Source organism: Trichomonas vaginalis, chromosome III (assembly GCF_026262505.1).
Source record: "Trichomonas vaginalis G3 chromosome III, whole genome shotgun sequence".
Lineage (NCBI taxonomy): Eukaryota > Parabasalia > Trichomonadida > Trichomonadidae > Trichomonas > Trichomonas vaginalis.
In genome coordinates this window covers 6869258-6893085 of record NC_067205.1, presented here as the reverse complement: position 1 = coordinate 6893085, position 23828 = coordinate 6869258, and the positions used below count along the sequence as shown (strand labels likewise).

Sequence of the window (23828 nt, the reverse complement as noted above, 5' to 3'; positions counted from 1 at the left end):
AACAAATATTCTTTGTCAGACATTATAACACCATCTGGAAAGAAAACAAAGGACTGGGTTAGAATTGCTTCTAGTCAGAAAATTTTGACAAGAAATCCTGAGCTTATGATATCGGTAAGATTCTATGGAACTGCAGCATATCTTATAGACAAAAGTCTTATACCAATAGTTTTGTTATGGTTAGACCCAGTTGTTGGATATAACTTCATAACATATGGTTCATTCGATACGGAACGTTGCAGTGAAGGCTTACTTTACATCGTTCAGAAACCGAAGGACTTCAATACAAAGAGATATAAGATAGGAAGAACATATAATATAACTCAAAGATATGACAGTACAGTCAATAGAGTCAAGGTTGTGTTTGCTAATGATATGAGAGCTGCAGAAACAGAACTACTTGAAAAGTTTGAGAAAATGTATGGTGCTCCCATAAAAGGTAAAGAAACGTTTGAAGTAGATGAGATAGATAAAGCTATAAAATTATTTGACGAAGTTGCTGAAAAATACATGTAAAGCGTTTATTTTTGGTCTTTTGTGAAAGTCAGAAAATAACGCTAATTTTTTATAAAATATTTTTTTTTATTTTGTATGTAAAGACAGATATGTCAACAACAGAGAACACAACAACAGTTATAGTCCATGAAGCTATAAATGAAGAATACGAGTACATACAGTATAACAAACAACTCCGTCTCATTCGTTCGGTCAAAGACGATATGTACCAAATGCAAAGTATTTTGACAGCATGTTATGCTCCAGATACTAAGCTTCCTAAAGACTGGTTTAGGAACCAAAGCACCATTGAACTATTAAATGAAGCACAGCGAGACATACTTTTTTCTGAAAACAGTGAAGAACAGCGAGTAGGTAAAAAACCCCAGTCGCCAAAACTCTATGAAAATCGTGAAAAATTGCCAAACGGTTTGAGAGGATATTATGTACATAGACTTCTTGTAAATGCTGTTGCAATGTGGGCTTCGCCTCGTTATGCTTGGAATATTTACAGACTTCTTGACGAAATTCATAGACAAGAACGTGAAGAGATGGAAAACAAGCTTGAAGCAAAAGACAAAAGCATTCAGAAAAGAATACCACGTTCGGTACCAAAAGGAAAGGAAAAGAACTATAAGTATATGATTTATACTGAAGAGATGGAAAATGAAGAAGACAGAGATATGGTTATGTTGCATTTAGTCAGAAGAAACAACAAAAGCTTTTACGACCTTGCTAAGATTTACAAATCTGACAGAAATTGGTTCTATCGCGAAAACTTACCGATTTCAATGACACCGAATGAAGATGTGAAACAAATAGTTCAAGATACGTTACCTCAAACACACTATGATATGAAAGGTTGTACAATACTTACCTTCAAAGAAGATTTGTCATTGTTAAAGGAAAAAATAACAGAGTATTTTGACAACTTCAAACAAGCAGAGTAAATGAACCATTTATTTTTCAAGCTTGACTTTTTACAATTTGAACTTTGTTTGCGTAGATATGAATTCTGAAAGAAGTATGAGGGTCTTGTATGACTTTGTACTTCTCCCATAGTTCATGTCTGTCAAACTTACCTGCCATGGACTCTTTCATAAGTTCCATGAAATCGTCTTCGGACAATCCGGGGAAAAGTACAATGTCAGTAAGTATTCTCTTTACATCCTTACTTAAACTCTTTGCTGTCTGTACACAAATGACAACTGAGATGTTAAAGTGTCTGAGCTTCTTAAGAATTCGACACATATCTTGTTCTCTATTCTTTAACAAAGGATGAGAGGCGAAATCATCTAAGATAAGAAGACACCTATGAGGGTATGTCTTCCAATCGTAAGATTGCAATTTCTTCGAAATGTATTCTATCTCTTTCTGTTTGTTTCTGAAGTGTTTCTTCTCTAATATTCTCTGCATTTCCTCATTAGGGTCTTTAAACTTAGAATTTATATACTCATTTATAGCATTATACTTCAAAACTCTTCTTTGGTACTTCTTTATCCAATCCAACAACTCAGAGTCTTTTATACATACTAACTTAGACTTCTTTATAATATCTTTGAACGAATTGACGGTTTGGTCAAATTGACCAGAAGTACTACAAATGACAACTAACTCATAGAATGGGTTCTTCTCATCTAGTTCTTGTTGTTGTGCAGCCATTTTAAGATAAGTGAAAGTCTTACCCGACCCAGGTGGTGCAATTAGACCTGTTATACCATTCTGAGCAAATAAGAACTTGTCATGTATAGGCTTTATCTGAGCATTTTCTAACTTCACCTTGTTCTTGTTTAAAACATTCTCAAATTTCTTGTCAATGTCAGCAAACTTTTTTTCTAACATATTTTTAGAAAAATTAAAATTTTTATCTTTTAGAAAATGTCTAGCGATTTCGCTATCTATATTCGAGACAAACTTTTTGACAGCAAAACATCTGTCGACCATAAAATCTTACATAGTGTAAACAAGAAAGGTGAATTTGTTCTAAAGTTCTGTTTCTGGGAATATGACAAGAACCATAAAACATTACAAAGAGCAGTCTTTAAGTTTGTCAATGACAGACTTGTTGACAGAGATGACGCCTCTTGGAAAGATGAAGTCCAACAAAATTTCTTAGAATGCAAAGAAGACACATGCGCTGTTCTTGAAGATGAAATAGAAAACAGAATAGATGAGCTATTAAAGGACAAAGAACTTTTACATAAATATGGTTCGGAGAAATTTGACATAACTCCACCAGAAAAGAAGAAGAAAGAAAAGAAAGAAAAGAAAGTAGAAGAAGAGAAGAAAGAACCTGAACCAGTTCCAGAGAAAAAGAAATTTGACATGTAAAAATAAAATTTTATTTTTAGAACATTTCTGGGTCAATGTCAATGTTCTCTTCCTCTTTAGGAGTAAACACTGGCTTAGACTCTAAAATCTTTTTACCCAATTTACCTTGAACTTCTACAACTTTAGACTCATAATATTCATAGTCGTCTGCTTTCTTTGGTTCATAAGGTATAACAAGTTTGTATGCTTTGCCTTCTTTAAGGTTTGAAAACCTTCTGTCAAAACTTTCTTTGACTGCTAACAAACCTTCTATGTCTAAGTCTTCAAATTTCGCACCATTTTTAGTCACAATAGCAAACTTAACTGGTTCGATGTTCCAAACTTTGCTGAATGAAGACTTTTCAAAATGGTAGAAGTAAACATTCAAATATGTGAATGGGTCTAGTTCTTCTTTAAGTCCTGACATGTACTTATTTACTGAGATGAATTTTGCCATCTTTTTCTATCGGATAAAAAAAAAAATTTTTTTTAAAATTTACTCATAAAAAATTTTCTTTGTATATACACCTTTCTGTACGTCTAAAAGACTTTTGACATTTGCCAAGAATGTTCGTTTAGACGCTGTCATATAACCATATTCTTGACAATATTGTTTATACGAATCGTACAATGACCTTTCATCTAATGACACAAAGTCAGTTTCATCTATGAACAGTTCATATACACTCTTGTTTGCTTCTAACAATGTTTGTCTCTCTTCGGTATGTGGAATTTGTCTTGGATTGAACTTTGAAATATCTAATGTCATAAAATATGAGAACAAGTGGTTGTAAAAGTCAGATGTCAAAGTTTCTGCTAAGTCGTCAAAATATTCTGTATCTTGCATATGAGAATCTGACGTTCTGACAACTACATATCTTCTGTCAGAACTTTCTAACTTCATCGGAACAGCATTGTTTGAAACCATAATGAAGTTTGCAACATTTTCACAAACTCTTTGGTCTTTATATTTTCTTTCAACAACTCCAACTTTGTCTGTTATAAGACTCTTCAAAGCATCTGAGTTCAAAACTTTTGTTGTATCTATACTTTGAAGTTCATTGCAAACTATAAGTTTCATATTCTCTATTGAGGAGTTAAACTTGCCACAGATGTTTTCTAAGTTTGTCATATTCGGATTCGAATAGCCCTCTAACAGTTTGCAAAATATCTGTAAAGAATGTGTTCTTACCAGTTCCTTGTTTTCCAATTATAATGAGAGCAGTTTCATTTTTAGCACTTGGATGTTGTAAGATGTTTGCAAACCAACATAAGATATACTCATAAACCTTTTCGTTTCCATTGCATATAATTTCTTTGACATGGTCTAACCAAGCTTCTATAATATTTTCTTTCCATTCTACTTGTTCGTATTTATATCCAGTGAAGATAGAATAGAAGTTTGGAGAAGGTGTATAGAACTTTATACCTCGAACTGAAAAATCTTCTAACTTTGACAATAAGATATCCCAAGCATCTAACATCTTCATGCCAACTTGTACGACTTTTTTTTTCTTAAGTTTCTGTCTACATTCTTGTTCTGAAACTATTGTCGCTTTAGGTTTGTTAAAGACTACATCCCATTCTTTCATAACATAACATTCTGGGGCAGAGTCGACATAAATGACTAAACGTTTCAAATTCTCGACTGCTTTGTTATAGTCTCGAAATGGACACATATTTCTGAATGCTTGGAAGTCATAAAAATCTGAAACATCTATTCTGTACATTTTTATAAAAATAAAAAAAAATATTTTTTTTATTCTTGACTTTGTTGTTGCATTTGTTGCATTTGTTGTTCTTGAGCTATTTGTTGTTGAAGTTGTTCTTGTAATACAATACTTTCACCAGTTGCATCTTCCAATTCGAAACTTTCTGCCGTCATTGACAAATACATAGGACATAAAAGTTTTACAGGAACAAAGTTGGCGTCAACTAATGTCAACGTTATACTTGCCAAAGTGTTTGAGTTCACTAAGGTTGAAAATTCTGCATTCGAATGAACAATAGGCAAACCAGCAGAGAAAGTATTGTTTATACGCATAAGTATCTTTTGGTCATAATAGTTTCTGTCGACATTCGAATAACACTTTGAACCTAAGTTTGAAACAATATATAAGATTGGTGTGCTTAATGTCAATGGAATAGACATTCCTTGTATGACACCTTTTCCTGTTATAGGAAACTGTTGGTAGTAAAAACCAGAAATAAGTTTTGTATTATAGCTCATATCGTTTATAGTAAACTCAGTCGGACATCCAAACATAATGAAACCTGCTCTAGTTGCAGCACATGTTACACCCGTACTTAAAGTATTAAATAAGTCAACAAAACCTGTTGGTGGTATATCTGAGTAAGTATCTTCAAAGGAGTATTTTTTACCATTCACAACAATAAAGTCTTCTGGTGTCAAAAGAGCAAAACAGGCTTTAGTCGTCATTGTGTTTAAGGTTAGTTTACAATATCGTCCTTGAGGACTTTGTAAGTTTGTTGTTATAGAATTATATGACTCGGGGTTTTTAGTCGTAATAGTATAAACCATTATGTCTTCTGCCATTTATATATATTTAAAAGTTTTCTGAAAGTGGAGAAGAACTTCATCTAAACTTTCACATGGCGTTTCTTGAAGTTCTCTGTCTAAGAAGTTCAAATATTTTGTAAAGACATAGAACTTTCCTTTGTCTACACGAACAAACAAAACAGGGTCTTTCATATCGTTCAAAAGTGTGTAAAGTCCTTTACATGAAATAAAGTCTATATTATTTTTCTTCAAACATCTTTCAAGAAGTTTTGACATTTTTACTTAGCAAATAAATTTTAATGAAATGTTGTGGTCGTCAAATATTTTATGACGTCTGGGAAACTATACTTTAAGTTCAACGTTTCACCTCCTTTCATAACGTATATCTTGTCAATGACATTATATGAAACACCACAGCAACCAATGTCGGGTTCTATTTCTTTGATGTTTATATCGTCTGCCTCTGTCAAAAGTTTCAATAGTTCTTTCAAAACTTCATGAGGTGCAATGACATATGAGTTCACTTTTACAGGGTTGTGTTCGACCAAGTTTAACATTATACTTAAAGCTTGACAAATCTTCTCCTGAGTTTGAAGTTTGTCTTTCAGTTGTTGGTAGTCGTTTCGAATATCTGCAACAGAACTTAAGTCTCTGCTAACTTCAGGATATGTTGGTTCTTTTACAGGAACAATTGTTATACCATCTTCGTCTTCGTATGGTTTCCCCACTTCAACATCTCTGTCTTTGACATTGACAACAACACTTTGACTGTTTGTTTGAGTTGGTGAATTTAACTTCACATCTGCCACCGCCATTTAAACCTTTTGAAACACTCACGCTTCTATTTTTTCGGAAATGACATTTTACTTAGAATAAAAAGATGGACGTATTCGAGTATCTCTTCGAATTGAAGCAGAACAAAGTTTACACACACAAACAATACAAATACATTGACAGAATAGTTCTTTATACAAACAATGGTAAATGTTATAGAATAGCAGTCTTTGCTGAACCTAAATATTTTCATAAAGCAAAGAAAGTTGGTATAACTGAAATGGTGAAAGTTCTTGAAGCAGACAAAAATATAACTTCAAAACTTACAGATATTTCTAAAGGTAAGTTTATCTTACAATATTATGTCAAAACTGGCGTACTGTCAATATTTGACGGAGAGAAGTCAGTTCAAGAACAACTTACTGACCTGCTGCCAAAATCTGCTCGATGGAAGCTGTCGTTATGCCAATCTGAGGAGCCCCAGCAGGTTTCATCGAACGAATCTTCAAAAGAGCATCTTCCGTGAAAAGTGCTATTGGTTTTGTAAACTTCTTTGCTCTCAGTTCATCTGGACCGTCTCTGTCACCAGTATATTTGTATTTGTACAGTACCAACAGTTGAAATACCACCCATAAAGTCTTCTGAGTCAGCAAATGGAATGCCAAGCCAAAAGTTTGAACGGTCTCCATTTGTATATTGAGTTTTTTTGACCTCCTGTATGAGTCCATACTTTCACATATGGCATAATAGAACTTTGCATTTCAGGGTTAATGGTTGTTGTGAAGTTGTTGTTAAAGTTCATAGCATCTAATGTCAAGTTGTATGACCTCATATCCTCAACTGTAGAATATTCTTCTCTTGGATAATATTTGCCATCTATGTTTATATGATATTTAATACCGGGGTTGTAGAAACAAGAATAGTCATTTATATTTCGTCTGAACAGTACAAACATAGTATCTGCATGTTTCATTGCAGTTGTTAAAGCAATATCTGTTCTTGCACCTGGGTCAGCACTTTGGTTTCCAACTTCACCTGCAAAGTCTTTGACAGATATTTGGTGTATAGGGAACATAAGTGGAACTGCAATATATTTGGCAGCTAAAGCATTTGAAATATCTGGGTCCAACATATAGACTGCAAGTCTGCTTTCTATTCTCTTGCATTCAAATTTTTCGCATGTAAACTTAACTGGGTCCCAAGCAGTTCCAGCAGCATTGAAATAATAGTTTACTTCATTGTTGAAGTTTGAGAAACCAAAGTCTAAGTCAACTTTGTTTTTGCAAAAGGCAGCGAATGTTTCCTGAGCTGTTTCTTTTGGCTTCAATAGTGAATGGGTCTTGTGTTGGTGCAATGACTAAGTTATTTTTGCTTGGAGTAAGTTCGATAGAAATTTTTCCTGCCCAGTTTGGCAAGTATCTTAAAAACCTGAAGATGAGGAAAGATGACAAAGGAACTCTAAGTTTCAGTTTTACTTTAGTGGCAGCAGTTCCATCTGAACCAGAAAGGTTAACATAAACTCCTGGAACGTTAGGGTCAAGTCTTCTTATTTTCTCAATAGTTGCATACTGGTCTGTTTGTTCTCTAGCTTGTGGTTGTACTGAGTTTCTCAAAGCGAACCATTCATAGTTTGCCCATGTTACTGTTTGAACTAAGTCAGAGTTAGAATATATCTTATATCCCATGAAAACTTCTGGAGCATATTGGTATCCGACATAGAAAATTCCATTGCAACCTTTCTTGTCAGACAACTTGGCAGAAGGTTTTATTTCAATGTCTTGTTCCACGTATAAGAATGAGTTGTCAATAGAAATAATATGAAACCTGTCGCAAGCAATATCTACTGTTGTTGAAGAACCTTCTCCAAACTCACCTACGTTTCCATAAGAAACAGCAGTTGTATATTCGTAAGTTCCAGGAACTATTTCTGACCTTCTAATGGCATTGTCGCATTCGTTATACCATTCGGAAACATTTCCGTTCATGGCATCCAAAACTGTTGGCGTTATATTCTGAGCGGCGTACATTTCATATGGGTAAAAATATAGAATAGTTGGATTTATATATCATAATAGAACCCACTCGGACCAAGCTTTACTTTCTTCCTGACTGAGTTTTTAACTCTTCTTTTTCCTTCATTGCCACTACTTTCACTAGATGAAGTTACTTCTTCACTACTTTCACTTTGTTCTACTCTTCTTCTTTGGTGTCGCTTTTGGTAACTTGCCCTCTGCTTCAAGTTGTTGCATCTTTGCCTCATGTTCACCTAGTATGTTGTAAATTTCCCATGTCCTTTTTGCCTTTGGGCTCTGGTCGCCCATCTCAGGTAACCTATATCCTAGAAAGATTTTGTCATAGTTTGTATTTGAGTCTTCGCGTATTGTTTGCATGACTCTTTCCTGAGTTTCCGGTTCAAGCTCTTCAAACAGAGCTTGTCCATATGGAATATGCTCGTTTCCAAATATATGTTTTTGTAGCCATTCTGGTTTTCTTTCCATGTTACCAATAATATCTTTTGTGAATGGGAAAGCTTTTACCCAATGTTTCAGTCTTGCGTCATTTATTTCTGTAGTTGGTTTTATTTTGTCAAGGAACATGTTTTTCAATACTAACATTTCATTTGGTACTGTCCATTTGAGTTTTCTTAAATATTCATCCCTTCTCGGTTCATTGTCTGCAAAGTAAGTTTTTATGACATTTTGTAAACTTTCGTTTGCAAGGTCATGTACAATAGGTTCTCTTCCTTCTCTCTCCCTAACTTTCTTTCTAAACTCTTCACCAAATATACCATCTCTATGGTTCTGTGTAGTTCTTTGAGATAAATGTTCTAGAACGTCAGGTGTTATATTTCCATCAGCCATGTTCATTTCATACTGGTCCAAAATATCTGCATGTTTCATATCTTTCAATGGCATTAAAGCCGCGCTGAAAATACCAGCTATATCTGGTTCACCATTCACTTCCATTGCGTCTACAACTTCTTGGAATTGTGGTTGTAAGTTTATGAACCACCTATCCGGATTAGCTTTATGACCCCATCTCATTGTAGTTCCATAGTCTGCAGAAACAAAAGTAGGTTTGTTTCCATATTGGTTAGGTTCTGAATGAACTTTAAACAATGTTTCATTTCTATATGTTTTGGTGAAATTTAACCTTTTATTTTCACCGAGTTCAGCCAAAGATTGAACGTTATATGGTCGTAAGTAAAAAGGATTGTTGTATTTGCGTACATTTTCTTTCAGTACTTCCATTCTATGCTGAATATTTTCATCTGATGTTGGAGTCTTTTGTATGTCGGCGAACATTTTTCGATATTCTTCTACTATGTCAGCCGAATTTTTCTTAGACTCTTGGAAAGATTCCATATTCCCCGCATACACTTGTTGAGGGTCAAGATTTTTCGGCTGTTCCAAATCTTCATCTAGTTCTGTGAAGTTAGTTTCCAAAGGAGGGACTTGTTCGTTTCCTTCAGGCTCTTCTAGCTGTTGTTGCTGAACTATTTCTTCCATGTCTGGTTGTATCTGAACTTCTTCCTGTTGAGTTTCTTGTACCTCATCTGCTGGCATTTCATATATTCCGAGACCGTTTTTAAAAAGTTCCCTATCTAAGTCATCCGGACTCATAAACCTTTCTTCTTTCGTTCCGTCTCTATTTTTTACGCGTTTCATGAAGAGAGTTGAATTATCATTTAGCTCTGACACCAAATATCTCGGAGTAAATTCAGTCATGTCATTTGGATGATATGCTATTAAATCATATCCCTTAGCGAGCTTGTATTTTCCAGGTTTGAAATTATATCCCATTTGGTGCTGAACCATAAAGCTAAATAGGTTCGGGTCAGTATTTCCTTCCTTGAACTTTCTAATAGCTTCTTTATATCTGTCACTAAAGTCAAGAGTATCTGGGTAACCATAATTTTCCTTAAGCATTTTTAAGAATTCTTGGTTTCCTTGTTCTCTACTTCTTTTATGTCCTTGCTCTGTTTGTGGTTGTTGCTGTGCAGTGTTTTGAACTGTTGGTTGTGGTGCAGTGTTTTGAACTGTTGGTTGTGGTGCAGTGTTTTGAACTGTTGGTTGTGGTGCAGTGTTTTGAACTGTTGGTTGTTGTGTTGGTTTTGGTGCATGCCTGTGTCTGTGTCCATGTGACGATGTAAATGTTTTAGGTAGTCCTGGTGCAGGTGCTTCTCTTGGAGGGTTTGGTGGTATATAAGTTCCACTAGCTAGTATATAAGTTCCACCAGCTAGTATATAAGTTCCACCAGCTGGCACATATGTTCCATCTGCAGCATAATGTCCTACCTGACTTTTCGTTTTTAAGAAAGCATTTACTAGGTCTGTTTTGGTCTGTTGTAACTCTTTTTCTTGACTTTCCACAACAGTTGCTCTAACGGCGTCATAGGCACTTTGAACTGCCTGTCTCGTTGCTGCATCTGTTATTTTCGTCATATTTTGTGCTACTTCTCTTAACTCGTTGTCGAAACCTTCAGACTTCAGTTTCTTTCCAGATGAGAAGTCGTTCACTAGTTTCACCTTACTATGAAGAGCTTCGAAGGCGTTCTTAAAGTCAGCATTCATTAAAGCTTCATTTGAACTGTCTTCATCCGCTTGTATTTTTGTCCTTATTGACCCTATAAGTTGGGCTGCTTTGGCGTTGGCTTGGGCATCTAACCAGTCATTATTAGCTTTTATATATTCTGCGCTTTTCATTGCCTTTTGCATGGCTGCGTCGTTATTTTTACTTTCTTGTGCTAAGTTTTCATACTGTACGGTTTGGTTTTGCAACTGTAAAAGTTTTTCTGCCTTTACATTTGCTTCAACTTCTTTTTTATACTCATCGCTATCCATATATGTCTTCAGGGCTTTTTGTTTTATTTCTTCATCTTTCAGTACTTTATATTGAGTAGTATGGTTTTTCAAATTTATAACATCTTGTTCCATTTTTGCTACTTCTGCTGCTTTTTCTGACACTTTTTTCGCATATTCCTCTGTACTTAGTTCTTTCAGTTGTTCTTCTTTCTTCTTTTTCTCTACGTTTAACTCATTGAGTTTCTTTGTGTGTCTGTCATATTCTAGTTTCTTTTCGTTTTCACTTATTTGTTTCTGTATGTCTATGTTTGACTTTTTGACATCTGTTATTTGATTTTTGAGTGAACTCAAATTCATTTGACTTTGAGGGTTATAAGCTGTTCCGTCTGCAGCTCCACCATAGCCTGCCATTTTCGCTAAAAGTGCCGCTCTTAAACCTCCACTCTGTGCACCAATAACTCGGCTTAAAAGCATAGGGTTGCTTGACATTTGTTGCAACATAGTGGGGTCATTCATCATTTGTTGTTGCAACTGTTGTTGTGGTGTCAGTTTTACTATTGGATGTTTCAATGCTCCCTTCCTCTTACGTATATTCTTACGTAGCTTACGTGGCATTTTAAGTGAAGTAAAAAACGGTTTTTGACAGATGTTTATATGACACTTTTTGTTCAGCACAAAAAACTACTCGGTCAAAGTGTTGTCGGTTTTGTAAAATAACCGTCCGATCTCATTCTATAAGGGGGAAAAGGCTTCTCAAAGTATACTTCCTTGGAACGCCCGTAACTTTTCCTGTAGCGACGTTAGACCCTTACTTGTCCGGACAAAGTTATACTATTTTGAGTGCTCTACAAAAAAGTCAACGGCTGGTCGGCTGGGGTTCGGTCCTCCTCTTGGGTCTTGGGCAAAATTTCTTAGGGGCTAGAAGGGGCGCAGCCCCTGGAAGCCCCACTACCTTTCTTTTTTTTTTTTTTTAATTATATATTCATTTTATTAAAAGATTCATATATCCAGAAAAATTTATATAGGTGATAAGGTGCAAGCTCAGAAAATAATTGAGAAGGACATAGATTTATATAATGACAATAATGTTTGGTGTTCGATGCCAAAAAGTGACACCATTGCCACCCGGTGACATGTAAAATGCTCTCAAAATTGAATGGTGACAATAATGTTGGGTGTTAATGGTGCACCCGTATGTACGTTTATTTGAGAGGAGGAGGATTACCATCTCAATTTTGAGGGATTCGTTAGTTTATTTTCTCGATGAATATGCAATAAAATTTGATTTTTACCTTATCAATATACTTCATATAATATACACATGTTCATGTAAAAACTTTTTTCCAAAATCCTCTGGAATTAAGCGATTTTTGAATTTTAAGAATTTTTTTCGAATTTTTTCGAAAAAAAAATATTTTCAGAACAGCCTTAACGGCTAAGATTTAGGAACAATGTTAAGTATCAAAAAGAAAGGAGGTCTGATATAGACAACATATATCGTTGAAGGTTGAAAAAATCTCTAATATTTGAGCCCAAAATTTCAAATTTTAATTTTTTGAAAAAAGAGGCCACCCGTATGTACGTTTATTTGAGAGGAGGAGGATTATATTTTTGAAAGGGTGAAACATTATGAATATGTTAATTATATAATAATATGTATTATTATAAAAAAGAAAAAATAAAGCACGTTAAAATTTTTCTTTCTTGATTTTTTACAAAATCTACTTAGAATTATGCAAAATATGACTAAATAATTATAAATTTCAAGTTAAATTTTAATTTTGATAAATAATTTAAATTTCAAAATATCAAGTTCGGTTCGACTATGTATGTAGTAATTCCTCAATAAAGTGCCAAAACCCTATTAAAATATATGAACATTTTCAACATTTTAATGTTTTTATTTAAAAATTTGTTGGAATATGAGCTTCAAACAATTATTATGTAAATAAAAATAATTAAATATATGTATTTATTCGTATTACAACCGTAGTAAGTCGATTCTTCCTTTCTTCTACTGAGATTTGAATTTGATTTCGAATTGTAAAGAGATTCAAAGGGAAAATACTAGCGGATAAAAACTACCTCCATGAAAGGGTCATAATGGAGTCAAGTTGTATTTTTTGATATTTTTTGCTTTTCGAGCCTAAATAGGTAGCCAAGATAATGCCTAAAAATAAGGTTCTAAATTCTGAAGTTTACATGACCCTCTCGTGTGCACCCTTAATTTTGGCAATATTTATTTTTTGAATGAATAAATAACACCTCCCAAAATTGAAACTTTACAGATGCGTGCGCCCAAGATTTTGCAGCAATGCACAGTGGGCAAGCCAACAGTTCATAGAATGCGCTTCACTCCCGAAGAAGACTGCCTTTTAACCAAACTTGTATCAATCGACGGGATCAATTCATTAGATAAGATCGTTCCATACTTCCCAGAACGCAACAAACGCCAACTCAAGGAGCGCTGGACAACATTCCTCTCTCCAGATCTTAGAGCAGAGCCATTTACACTCGATGAGGATCAACTACTTGAACATCTCATCAACGAACTTGGTACAAAATGGTCACTTATAGTTAAATACTTCCCAGGTCGTACAGATGTTTCCTTAAAGAATAGATGGAATATGATACAGAGACAGAGAAAAGGTAGCAAGAAGCAGAACAGAAAGAAAATTACCCCACAGAGCTCTAGTCCAGCTCCTATAGTTCCAAAGTTAGTTGAAGAAAATAATGATTTTGAATTCTTCTTCGACGAAGTAGCTATGACTTCTCCGGAAAATTGTTATTATGAATAAATTCTATCCTTGTTTATTGTTTATTACAAATAGATATCAGATTTTTATTAAAAAATAACAGAAAAAAACAAAAATAAAAATTAGCAGCAGCTACCGGATCCAGTGTTCTTCTCTTTCATTTTGTTGCTGTGTTGATTTGATTTCTTAACTTTGTGCTGAGCTTCTAAATCACCAGCAACTTTCTTAAAAATCTGGGCGATATTGAGTCCAGTTAGAGCAGAAGTCTGAAATAGAGGTATATCTGTCTTCTGGCACCATTCAGCTGTACTGTTCATATCGATGTTAGGCTCTAAGTCTGCTTTGTTTGCGCAAATGAATAAAGCAGGTCTTGGAAATAGGTTTGGAAAGTCGTTTTCATACCATTGAGTAATGTATTTCCATGAGGAGATCTTAGTTACATCGAAAACAAGAATAACGCATTCAGCATTTCGCAAATATAAAGGCATCATAGATTGATATTTTTCTTGACCGGCAGTATCCCAAATATTAAGTACAACAACCTGATGATCGATGATTTCTTGAGAAGAAACAAATGTTGCGGCAATTGTTGGTCGATAATCAGAATTGAAAGAACCAGTAACATATCTGTTAAGAAGAGCAGTTTTGCCTACAGACTCTTCTCCACATATGCATACCTTGAACGCTGATATTTCTCCCCCTTCTCCTGAAACACGCATGAAATCTGTCACTTTTCAGGGTTTTGACATCAAAGATCAATCAACTTAATATTCATGCAATTTAAGGCTATATCATGCAAACGAATTCAACCCGTAAATTTGGATTTGCGGTTTCATAATTTTTGACAACAAGACTGTGCTCCGTTTGATATATAACGAATTTAAAATCGGATATTATAGAGCTATCATAAATGAAACTTGATTTCATTTATCGATGGTTGCACAAATTGGAATCAAATTTCGTTCAGTGGAAGAATATGCAAAATTGCGTGCATCTTTACTCAAAAATGTAAACTTTTATTCATGCATCCCGTTTTCTTCTCTTAACAACAGTCTTTACTCATCTGTTTTATTCAAAGATGAGTTTTTACCCGAAAAACTAGCAGTACTAATGGATATATCGGAAATAAATGACGATAATGTTGAAATTATCCAGTATTTGTCCCTTAAAATCATTCTTTTTACTGCGGAACCATCCAATAACTTCGAAACAGCAATTAAAATCCTTGAATTTACATCCAAAGTTCCTAACTTACTGTTTATATATCTATGTGAAGAACCTCAACATTTCATAGACTTACACATTTTATGCAATTACTCACCAAAGCTTTCATGCGCAATTAACTTCCCATTAGAAGTATCAAAATACAATATTATTAAGACATTAAACATTAGTAATGTATTTCTTCAAGAATCTCATTTCAATCAAAATAATATTCAAGAAAAATACGTTTCAATCTTAGAAGAACTTACAGAAAGAGAGATACCAGCGTTTATTAGTACTGATTTATCCAACTTTGAGACAAAAATTGCTAATCTTTATTCAAAATTTGATAAAATTTCTCAAAAAACTTACAAATACACACTATCTAATCCATTACAACCATTAGCGAACCAACTGACATCATCAACGTACCAAGTATTTGAATCAGATCATACAAAATATGATTCATATCAAATGGCCATCGAAAAAGCCATTAAAACCAAAGGTGAAAAAGCGATTGCTGCCGTTGTTGGAGCAGGAAGAGGTCCTCTGGTAGACAGAGCGCTCAAAGCAGGTGCAACTAACATCTATGTAATTGAGAAGAATCATGCAGCATCAGTTCTTTTGAGACAAAGACTGAAAAAAGATTGGCCATCAACAGTTTCAGTTTTTGAAGGCGACATGAGGGAGATTGAGCTCCCTGAGAAGGTAGATATCCTTGTATCAGAACTTTTAGGAGGTATTGGCGATAACGAATTATCTCCTGAATGTTTGTTCGGATGCAATCAATTCTTAAATGAAGGAGCAATTTCTATTCCAACAAATTACACTTCATTTTTGTGTCCAATTTCTAGCCATCATTTATGGTCTATGGCGAATTCTGGCGACTTAGATACAATGTACGTTGTGACCATGAATTCAGCTATTTTAGCTTCTGAAGAAAAAGAACTTTTCTCATTTACTCATCCATCAAAAGATTGTTCGAATTTTTACACTGAAAAGGTTTTGAATTTTCAGGTAAATGATGATTTAACAATCCATGGATTCGCTGGATGGTTCACTTGCCAACTATATCAAGATGTAAATATATCAAACAGCCCATATAATCCAAAGAAAGAAGTAGAAAGTTGGTTCCAGATTTTCATTCCAATAAAGAAGCCAATTTTTGTAAAGAAAGGCGATTCAATTAAATTATGGTTTAGTAGAAGAACAGATGAATCAAGAGTTTGGTACGAATGGTCAGTTCTTGAACCAGAACTAATGCCAATTCAGAACTCTCTCGGTCGCTCCTATTCAATCGGCCTTTCTGCTCACTAAATTGAAAAAAATCTATTATATTTAAGGGTGCCCTATAGACGATAGACCACCCTCAGAAAAGCACTTTTAAGGTTATTATATTGAGAACTAGAATCCGGATAATCCATTCATTCGAGTTCTAATAAGGTTAATTTTGTGATGTTTACATTATCGTTATAGGGCACCCTTAAGCTATCTATAACTTGTAGAAGAAATTTAATCTTTTATATTAGTTCAATGATATATGAGTAGTTCTAATTCTTTATAAATCTATCAACTTTATGCTTGTAAGTAAACATATTCTTTCATTAATATATAATTATTTTTTTAATCAATGAATACATGATTTTGCGAACACTTTTCAAAATGCAACAATGTATTAGGAATTGGATATCAAAAACTCTATAATTTCTATAAAATCTTATGAACATTTTTTGTTACAACATTTTTAGTATTAAATTTTTTTGCGTATAGAACTTATCATAATTGATGATATAGAAATTATCCCAAAATTGGGCACTCACTTTCAATTGCAATTAAATTTTTGTTAAACGAAGAATAATAAGCATGAAAACCAGCATGCTTATACATGATCGTTTTATTTGTATTCGAATCAATGAAAATTCCCCGATCAAAATTTTCTGGAGTAATGCAGAGTAAGTTCCTTATTAGAAGGATGACTAAAGATGACATCCCAGGAGTCAGAGAGTTACAGACAAAACTCTTTCCACTGACATATAGTGATGCAACATATGAAAAATACATTTCAAATAAATATTTATCAATTGTTCTCGAAAAGATAACTGGCGATTTAACCGAAATTGTAGGAGTTTCCACATCACTCCGCATTTGGGTAAGCAAATGGTCAAATAAAACAGAAGCATATATTTCAACTTTCGGAATTGATGATAGATTTAGAAGAATGGGCCTTGGAACAGAGTTGATGCGTGTTACTGCAAGAATTAATATTGATCATTTTCAAGCTGGCCATGTTTTATTACATATTATGAAAGATAACGTTTCAGGATTCGAATTCTATAAGAACCGTGGATTTATTGCCCAAAAGTTAATACCAAATTATTATAAGATCGCAGAAAAGAACTATGATTCAATTTTCATGGCATTACACGAATTTAAAGAGCCAGAAAATCCACCAACTGTAACAGTCGAAGTAAGTGATGAGCTTAAACAAGAAATGAAGACAGTTGATGTTGTTCCATGTTTCTTACCATACTTTTATGCTTCACCATAAAGAAATTCCTCACCATAGAGTTATTCTATTGATGTAAACTTGATTTGTGATTATCATTTTATATTCATTTTAGATAAAAATATAATCTTTTATTATTACATTAATTTAGTCGATATACAATGAATTTCCTATATTTGTGTCGATAATTTATGGCAATTCTTTCATGTTGATTAGGGAAACACCGATAAGTAATCTCGATTTAATTTACTCTAAGTTTAAAGCTATTAAGGCTTCAAAATTTGTTTTGCATCACGAAGTTATAGGAGAAATTTTTATCATTCCGAGCTCAGGTTATAAATTCGATAGAAAATTTTCGATGAGTTTTGATGATTAATGCAGAGTAAAAGATGTTTTGCAGATAGCTAATATAACAAAGTAATTTACAAAGAATAATAAAAACAATATATAAAACAAAATATAATTTTGAATTAAAATTACTGGCATGCGGGTCTAAGAGGTGGCAATTTTGTCTTTGTTGAAGTCTTGAATGGGAACTTAGGCTTCTTAGCGGAATTCATTAAAGCAAGCTTTGGAGTTAACTCATGTCTGAAACTGTCCATAATTTCGCTGACTGTTTGACCGAGAGCAGTTTCTGGAGCAACAGGGAGAATCTGTTCCCAGTTTGGAGAAGTCTTTCCGGCTTCTGGAGGGGTTCCATCTGTTGTAATTAAAGATAAAGCATCGTAAATAAGCTTTGGCTTGAGCTGCTCTTCATAATCAAAGGTAACATGCATTGATGGACGATCGTTGAGTTCCAAAATAATTGGCTCGCATTTATCGTTAATTAACACATCAATACCCATAATATGGAAATATTTGTTGAGTGGAGCGAGATTAGGATATTCCTCGGAGTGCTTTAGTTTGTCTTGTGGCTGAACTTGAGTTCTCATATGAGTTTTTCTTTCTAGGGAATCTTTAAGGACTTGTGCAACTATTGGGGAATAAATAGCCACAGCAGTCAATGCTGCAGCAGTTTTGATTCTGTCCCATAATCCAGCACCGCGTGGATCTGTTGCAACAATTTCTGCAAGGACTTCGGACGCTCTACGTGTGAAATCCATGTCAGGAGGAGCATCTTCGTTGGTTACATTGACTGCAGTGTTCGTGAGATGACAATATTTATCATCAAGTGTCTGTCTCGTTGGAGGAGAATACTTTTTCGTGCAAAAACGAGCAATACCTTCATTGTAAATGAAAACGGTGTAAGGATTAAGAGTTGAAATGCAAACATAGAAACGAAAATCAAATTTGTATCCGTTAACAAGGAAAGGAGAGATGTAGCTTTGAACTATACAGGAATCTTTCTTTTCTGCAAGCTCAAAAGTGTTTTGAATTAACTTGATACCATTTCCACAGCATCCAGCGCGAGGTTTAACAATCCAAGTTACTGGTTGATGGGTTCTACTGCATTCGCGAAGATGCTCGTGCTGAAAATCTGAATATTGAAATGGAAGAAGGAAAGTTAATGGATAAAACGTATAGACTTTTGGATACTTATATCGGCAGGCATTTAATGCTTGGAATGTGTTGGATTTGAAGCAAATGTAATCCATACCTGGAATCTTGTTAAGTCTCTGGTAAGGCAATAATGTTAAAAAGAACTCTGGTGGAATTGTACCATCAAACCAAACAATTTTGGCTTCAGGATCACCATGAGTGATATCGATACCGAATTTTGCAAATGCTTCTTTGACAATAGGGTATTTTACTTTCCCAGCTTCAATCTTTGTTCCGCGAGAAAGCATTTTTTTGAGGATTAATATTTTTGGATAACGTACACGAAAAATTTCTTTTGACATTGAATCTTTTCTATAAGATTGTCAATTGTTTTGAAAACAGATTTTGTTAAATATCATTAGAACAACAAAATAGAAATCCTATTTCAAATTACAATGAAGATTTTCAATTAAACTTTTGAAATTTAAAATCTGATATTTTATTATTCAAGATATGAGTAATATAGTCTTATTGAATCTTCCGTAAAGATTTGAATGAGTTATGAAAAGTTGAAATAATTTACAAACATAGTAATAGCTATGGGCAAATAGTTATTTATTTTTTAAATAATAATGTGAAATGAACAAATGTACTCAGAATTTGCAGCGACAAAAATATTTAATTTGGGTTATTTTCAGGCACATTAGAATAAGAATATGCAAGTGACGCTAATTCTCATATTCAAAATGTGTTTTTATGAGAATTGATTTAGAATTTTATAAATTAGCCTGGTTGAAAAGTAATACGATAAGCATTAGGGAGCGAAATTCATGTACAATAAAAATTTGTAAATTAAATGATTTTGGAGTTTGATATTTTTCTTCACAAGAAATTACTTATGATTTGACTTTTTGCATCAGACATTACTCCAAATTTACTCAATGGAATTTTCAAATTACTTTTATGGAAGCCTAAAATAGAAAATTCTCTTGTTGAATAAAATTTGAAGTCTGAATCAATATATATGGACAGTTTTTGAGAAAGAACACTCACGTATAGTGGACAATGCATTAATACATGAAACTTATTTGTATATAAGAAAGCTAAATAAATTAAGTTGATTTGAATGTCAATTAGGTGAATCAAATCACACTTTTACTATGAGCTTGTGTGCATAATATTTCTAGCATTTAATGCAAAACATTTCCCTGCAAATTAAACATTACTAGTTATTAAATGCTAGAAATATTTAATTTCTAGAACATACATAATGTGTAAAATCAATTGTATAATTAAAATTTACTAACTATTAAAATATGATTGCAGATTTTTTTTAAGCTCGTATTCTCTGACATTGCATTTGGATCCGATTTATAATTCTAAAAAATATGATAGGTATGCCTAAAACAAAGAGAATGACGTGAATTTTGAAAATGGACATAATTTTTTTACCATATCAATTTAATATTGTTAAAAGCAATATTTGCAGATACACTTAAACTGAATGGAGTATCCATTTATCTTGCGTTCACATAGAATAAAAATTGAACAGAAAAAAATCAATTGAAAAACTAAAACTCATTACCAACATGCAAGAGTAAATATTTATTCATGATTAAAATAAGGAAAAAATTGAATACGATCGCATTTGAACCAATTTTTTCTGAATTATTTTGAGAAGATCAAAAACTTTTCTGAATTATTTTGATTTCCGCAGGTTTGAGAGGTAGGGCAACGATAGGTCAAAAAGGCTTCTCTGATAGATTTCCTTGCCTTTTGGATATGCTATAATATATAGCCTAGCATAATAGGATATGATGTCAAAAGTTAGAACATAACTTAGGATCTTGAGAAAAATGAAAAACAAAAATTACATAAAAAAAGAAAAATTTTATCTAATTTGTTTTTTTGGACCGAATAAGTAATTTTATTGAATTTCAATACGACACATAGATTTTATTATTAGTAATAAATATAATGGTTTACTATTAACAAGGAACCTAAACTAATGAAAATTTGATTTCAAATATTGTATATGATTATCATAGATTACCAAAATATATTGCTATTTATGAGGATATAATATTGATTATTAGTAAATCGTATAAATTTAATAAATATACCATGAATATTGAATGAATTTCTTGATTCATAGGGGTAAAACGCGCTTTTATATGATTTAGACAGAGAATTTATGAGATGTAAATAACACAATAAAGGTTATATTGAATATTTTCTAAAAATAAATCGAAATTATAAAAAACAATACATTTATTCATTGAAACTACTTGGACAAATATGAAACAAGCATTCAGGCAATACTTTTGAGACTTCAATGCATCTGATAATTTTTATATAACTTCACCTCTTATGCTTAGAGTGGAGGTATTGAGCTCGTATAAGTATAGATGAGCTCACATTCAGATATGATGTGTGAACTTCTGTTTTCACTGCAATTTTGAATCAGAATAAACTCAAAACAAGAATAAAATGATATACTCACTCTCTAAATGTGTTCGAGATTTAAAGTTGTATGAATAAAACGATTCATCTTTCGAAGCCTCCCATTTAATGAGAGACTTCGAAAGATGAATGTATTCATGTAGATGAAATACTATATATGACCATGTGTGATACTAAAGATATCAAAATGTTCATTTTTAAGTGCAATAGAAGGGTTATCTCTCGTAAAATCTCAATTTAAGGAAGATTTAGAAAGAACTCCTTTCCTAAGTAGATAGTGTGTGGTTTCTGTCTTTTGGTTGATCAGGAACTATGAAATTAAGTCGGACAGAAAGAAGTTCTTTCCAAAACAGACTCCAAATGAGTTGTTCGAAAAGAACTTCCTTCTGTATATGGATAATTGTAGTTACCGCACTGAAGTATGTGATTGTGATGATGGAGTTCTCGATAAATCTAAAATCGGATTAAGATTAATTGAAAACTCAAGTAATTCTTTGAAATCTTGTGTTGTCTGGCACTATAATAACCAAAGAATGAGAATATTATGTTGAATGATGAGTACGTGTGCTCGGCATTCGCCGAGCGAATTGAGTTTAACGTACTATGAAAAGTGACAAATTTGGGCTTTTTTTCCTAGGGTTATGATCTCTTCCTTTCTGCTCAATACGACAGAAATGAAAGAATGAATTTGTACTTCCTAATTGATTACTACAATCTGTATCTATCTTTAACATAGAATTAGCTGCATTGTGATTTATACTCCAGAATTATTCAATTTAGATCAACCTCGTAAATTTTAATCATATTGCACCAATACTCCTACGTTGGGATAAGAACATATACTATACATACCAAAGCCCCATATTAAAAATCAAAATTTAGCACCTCCATTATGCAACCACATTATTCGTCGCAAATAAGTATATTTACGCATATTATGATGCATATTCACACAACTCGTATACATGAAAAGTTATTAAAATCAGACAAAATTATTGCAATAAGGAAAAAAAAACAACTTTATTATATATGTTAGTAATGAATTACAAATATTTCTACAAAGAATGCTCAATACTTCATATAATCTTCGAATATTTCTTATTACAAGTTAATACATTTTGACTCGAACATGATAAACAAAAGCTGACACGCTGATTACTACATTTATGAAAATATAGTACGTTTCCATTCATCTGTTTACGTGTTTTTGTAAAGAAGAAGTTTATTCTATCCGTGATGATCCAGAAAGGAAAAACCAAAGAAGATTTTTAAAGCATTGTGAGAAATGTAAAGAAAATAATGGAAGATTAATTCAAGACGTTCAGTTGCAAAAGACACAGCAACCATATGCACCACATATTACGAAACAGAAGATATATCAGTGGTTATTAGCTCACAATTTGCAGAAATATTATAAACCGACAAGATATTATATTACTTTTGACTTTGAAACATTAGAGACTAAAGAAGAATTACAACTTTCTGAGTGTGCAACTTTGAATGCTTACTTAAAACCATTCATGGTATCATCAACGGTTAAATTAAACGATAAAACATATACGAGGAATTTTTGCTTAACTTCGAGTGATTCTTTTATTTCTGATTGGATTGAGTTTTTATTTTCAACCTGTTCATTAGTTGTTGAATCAAATATGAGTCAATACAATGAATTATTGAAGTCGCAAACGGCGGGGACTTTGTCCCATACATTAAATGAAAAACAGAAGGAAGCATTTAAAGAACTTCTAGATGAGGAATTCAATAAAGTGAATATCATAGGTTTTAATTCGGGAAAGTTTGATTTAAATTTAATTCTTCGTGATTTAAACACTGCAAAATGGAAAATAAAATCAATGCTGGGTTCATCTTCACAATTTAAGCAAATCATTGTAAAGAAAACAAACGTTCCATATGAATTGAGATTTATTGACATCAGAAATTATATAGCGGGTGGGACATTAGACCAATTCACTCAAGATTTCGGAAACAATAAATCACGTGTTAAATCCTTTTTCCCTTATCAATTTATCACATGGGAGAATTACGAAGAAGAATTATATAAAGAGGAACCATTCACGAAAGATTCATTTTATTCAGCATTAACTCAAGAAACTATATCAGATAGTGATTATCAAATATATCTCAATGATGCTAAAAACTTTAAGAATAGATTAGAATATTTTATTCATTATTGCAATAAAGATGTTGAAATTATGATTGACCCAATTGATAAAATTATTGAAGAAACATTTGTTTATAAAATTGACATGCTTCATAATCTTTCTTTATCATCGAATGCTTCAATGATTCGTTACGCTTTAGCATATAAAGACTTTAATCCTAATGAAAAATATCCTGAGGAAAAGATAGAATCAAGTTTTGAATTAACGAAAAAGTAGTTAGTATACAAGTCTTGGGTATGGTGGCACTGCGTTCCACCTTACCCAATACTTGTGAATTTGACACTTTACAAAACCGTTAACGTATATTTTACAACATGAACGCAAAAACTAACT

At 33.0% G+C, this 23828-nt stretch overlaps 17 protein-coding genes and 1 pseudogene across 18 annotated transcripts, besides 5 other annotated features; 7 read left to right on the top strand and 11 right to left on the bottom strand.

Moving 5' to 3' along the window:
• Positions 1-9201: part of a mobile genetic element that runs on past the window's edge.
• On the top strand, positions 187-516 carry TVAGG3_0655400 (organellar and viral DNA polymerase type B; the record flags this gene model as incomplete). The annotated part of the gene is made up of 1 exon (XM_051241809.1): positions 187-516. A coding segment is annotated over one exon (330 nt), but the record flags the coding sequence as incomplete, so codon positions are not given.
• TVAGG3_0655390 (KilA, N-terminal/APSES-type HTH, DNA-binding family) lies at positions 606-1445 on the top strand (the record flags this gene model as incomplete). Its single annotated transcript, XM_051241808.1, has 1 exon — positions 606-1445. The coding sequence occupies one exon, from the start codon at positions 606-608 to the stop codon at positions 1443-1445; it is 840 nt and encodes a 279-aa protein (XP_051088395.1).
• TVAGG3_0655380 (protein of unknown function, DUF4106 family) lies at positions 1462-2337 on the bottom strand (the record flags this gene model as incomplete). Its single annotated transcript, XM_051241807.1, has 1 exon — positions 1462-2337. One exon carries the CDS (start codon positions 2335-2337, stop codon positions 1462-1464), a length of 876 nt encoding a protein of 291 aa, XP_051088394.1.
• On the top strand, positions 2374-2826 carry TVAGG3_0655370 (uncharacterized protein; the record flags this gene model as incomplete). Its single annotated transcript, XM_051241806.1, has 1 exon — positions 2374-2826. The coding sequence occupies one exon, from the start codon at positions 2374-2376 to the stop codon at positions 2824-2826; it is 453 nt and encodes a 150-aa protein (XP_051088393.1).
• On the bottom strand, positions 2843-3232 carry TVAGG3_0655360 (protein of unknown function, DUF4108 family; the record flags this gene model as incomplete). Its single annotated transcript, XM_051241805.1, has 1 exon — positions 2843-3232. One exon carries the CDS (start codon positions 3230-3232, stop codon positions 2843-2845), a length of 390 nt encoding a protein of 129 aa, XP_051088392.1.
• Positions 3302-3937, bottom strand: TVAGG3_0655350 (uncharacterized protein; the record flags this gene model as incomplete). Its single annotated transcript, XM_051241804.1, has 1 exon — positions 3302-3937. The coding sequence occupies one exon, from the start codon at positions 3935-3937 to the stop codon at positions 3302-3304; it is 636 nt and encodes a 211-aa protein (XP_051088391.1).
• Positions 4565-5362, bottom strand: TVAGG3_0655340 (uncharacterized protein; the record flags this gene model as incomplete). Its single annotated transcript, XM_051241803.1, has 1 exon — positions 4565-5362. The coding sequence occupies one exon, from the start codon at positions 5360-5362 to the stop codon at positions 4565-4567; it is 798 nt and encodes a 265-aa protein (XP_051088390.1).
• Positions 5609-6141, bottom strand: TVAGG3_0655330 (annotated as a pseudogene). Its single transcript has one exon. A coding segment is annotated over exon 1 (533 nt).
• TVAGG3_0655320 (uncharacterized protein) lies at positions 6207-6626 on the top strand (the record flags this gene model as incomplete). Its single annotated transcript, XM_051241802.1, has 1 exon — positions 6207-6626. The coding sequence occupies one exon, from the start codon at positions 6207-6209 to the stop codon at positions 6624-6626; it is 420 nt and encodes a 139-aa protein (XP_051088389.1).
• TVAGG3_0655310 (uncharacterized protein) lies at positions 7369-8127 on the bottom strand (the record flags this gene model as incomplete). The annotated part of the gene is made up of 1 exon (XM_051241801.1): positions 7369-8127. The coding sequence occupies one exon, from the start codon at positions 8125-8127 to the stop codon at positions 7369-7371; it is 759 nt and encodes a 252-aa protein (XP_051088388.1).
• TVAGG3_0655300 (protein of unknown function, DUF4106 family) lies at positions 8281-8715 on the bottom strand (the record flags this gene model as incomplete). The annotated part of the gene is made up of 1 exon (XM_051241800.1): positions 8281-8715. The coding sequence occupies one exon, from the start codon at positions 8713-8715 to the stop codon at positions 8281-8283; it is 435 nt and encodes a 144-aa protein (XP_051088387.1).
• A 300-nt stretch (positions 9202-9501) lies between the features above and the next one.
• Positions 9502-10674, bottom strand: TVAGG3_0655280 (kinase-related family; the record flags this gene model as incomplete). Its single annotated transcript, XM_001300702.2, has 1 exon — positions 9502-10674. A coding segment is annotated over one exon (1173 nt), but the record flags the coding sequence as incomplete, so codon positions are not given.
• Positions 10675-10677: 3 nt separating this feature from the next.
• Positions 10678-11520, bottom strand: TVAGG3_0655270 (protein of unknown function, DUF4106 family; the record flags this gene model as incomplete). The annotated part of the gene is made up of 1 exon (XM_051241799.1): positions 10678-11520. A coding segment is annotated over one exon (843 nt), but the record flags the coding sequence as incomplete, so codon positions are not given.
• A 568-nt stretch (positions 11521-12088) lies between these two features.
• Positions 12089-13128: a mobile genetic element.
• Positions 13129-13159: 31 nt separating this feature from the next.
• On the top strand, positions 13160-13715 carry TVAGG3_0655250 (RNA polymerase II transcription regulator recruiting protein; the record flags this gene model as incomplete). The annotated part of the gene is made up of 1 exon (XM_001300701.1): positions 13194-13703. The coding sequence occupies one exon, from the start codon at positions 13194-13196 to the stop codon at positions 13701-13703; it is 510 nt and encodes a 169-aa protein (XP_001300702.1).
• A 63-nt stretch (positions 13716-13778) lies between these two features.
• Positions 13779-14390, bottom strand: TVAGG3_0655240 (GTPase protein; the record flags this gene model as incomplete). Its single annotated transcript, XM_001300700.1, has 1 exon — positions 13784-14380. One exon carries the CDS (start codon positions 14378-14380, stop codon positions 13784-13786), a length of 597 nt encoding a protein of 198 aa, XP_001300701.1.
• A 199-nt stretch (positions 14391-14589) lies between these two features.
• Positions 14590-16181, top strand: TVAGG3_0655230 (peptidyl-arginine methylation, to symmetrical-dimethyl arginine; the record flags this gene model as incomplete). Its single annotated transcript, XM_001300699.1, has 1 exon — positions 14595-16181. The coding sequence occupies one exon, from the start codon at positions 14595-14597 to the stop codon at positions 16179-16181; it is 1587 nt and encodes a 528-aa protein (XP_001300700.1).
• Positions 16182-16206: 25 nt separating this feature from the next.
• Positions 16207-16346: a mobile genetic element.
• A 460-nt stretch (positions 16347-16806) lies between these two features.
• On the top strand, positions 16807-17479 carry TVAGG3_0655200 (peptide alpha-N-acetyltransferase protein; the record flags this gene model as incomplete). The annotated part of the gene is made up of 1 exon (XM_001300698.1): positions 16810-17412. One exon carries the CDS (start codon positions 16810-16812, stop codon positions 17410-17412), a length of 603 nt encoding a protein of 200 aa, XP_001300699.1.
• A 313-nt stretch (positions 17480-17792) lies between these two features.
• TVAGG3_0655190 (positive regulation of cilium movement) lies at positions 17793-19182 on the bottom strand (the record flags this gene model as incomplete). Its single annotated transcript, XM_001300697.2, has 1 exon — positions 17847-19157. One exon carries the CDS (start codon positions 19155-19157, stop codon positions 17847-17849), a length of 1311 nt encoding a protein of 436 aa, XP_001300698.1.
• A 2684-nt stretch (positions 19183-21866) lies between these two features.
• Positions 21867-21914: a mobile genetic element.
• A 1795-nt stretch (positions 21915-23709) lies between these two features.
• Positions 23710-23828: part of a mobile genetic element that runs on past the window's edge.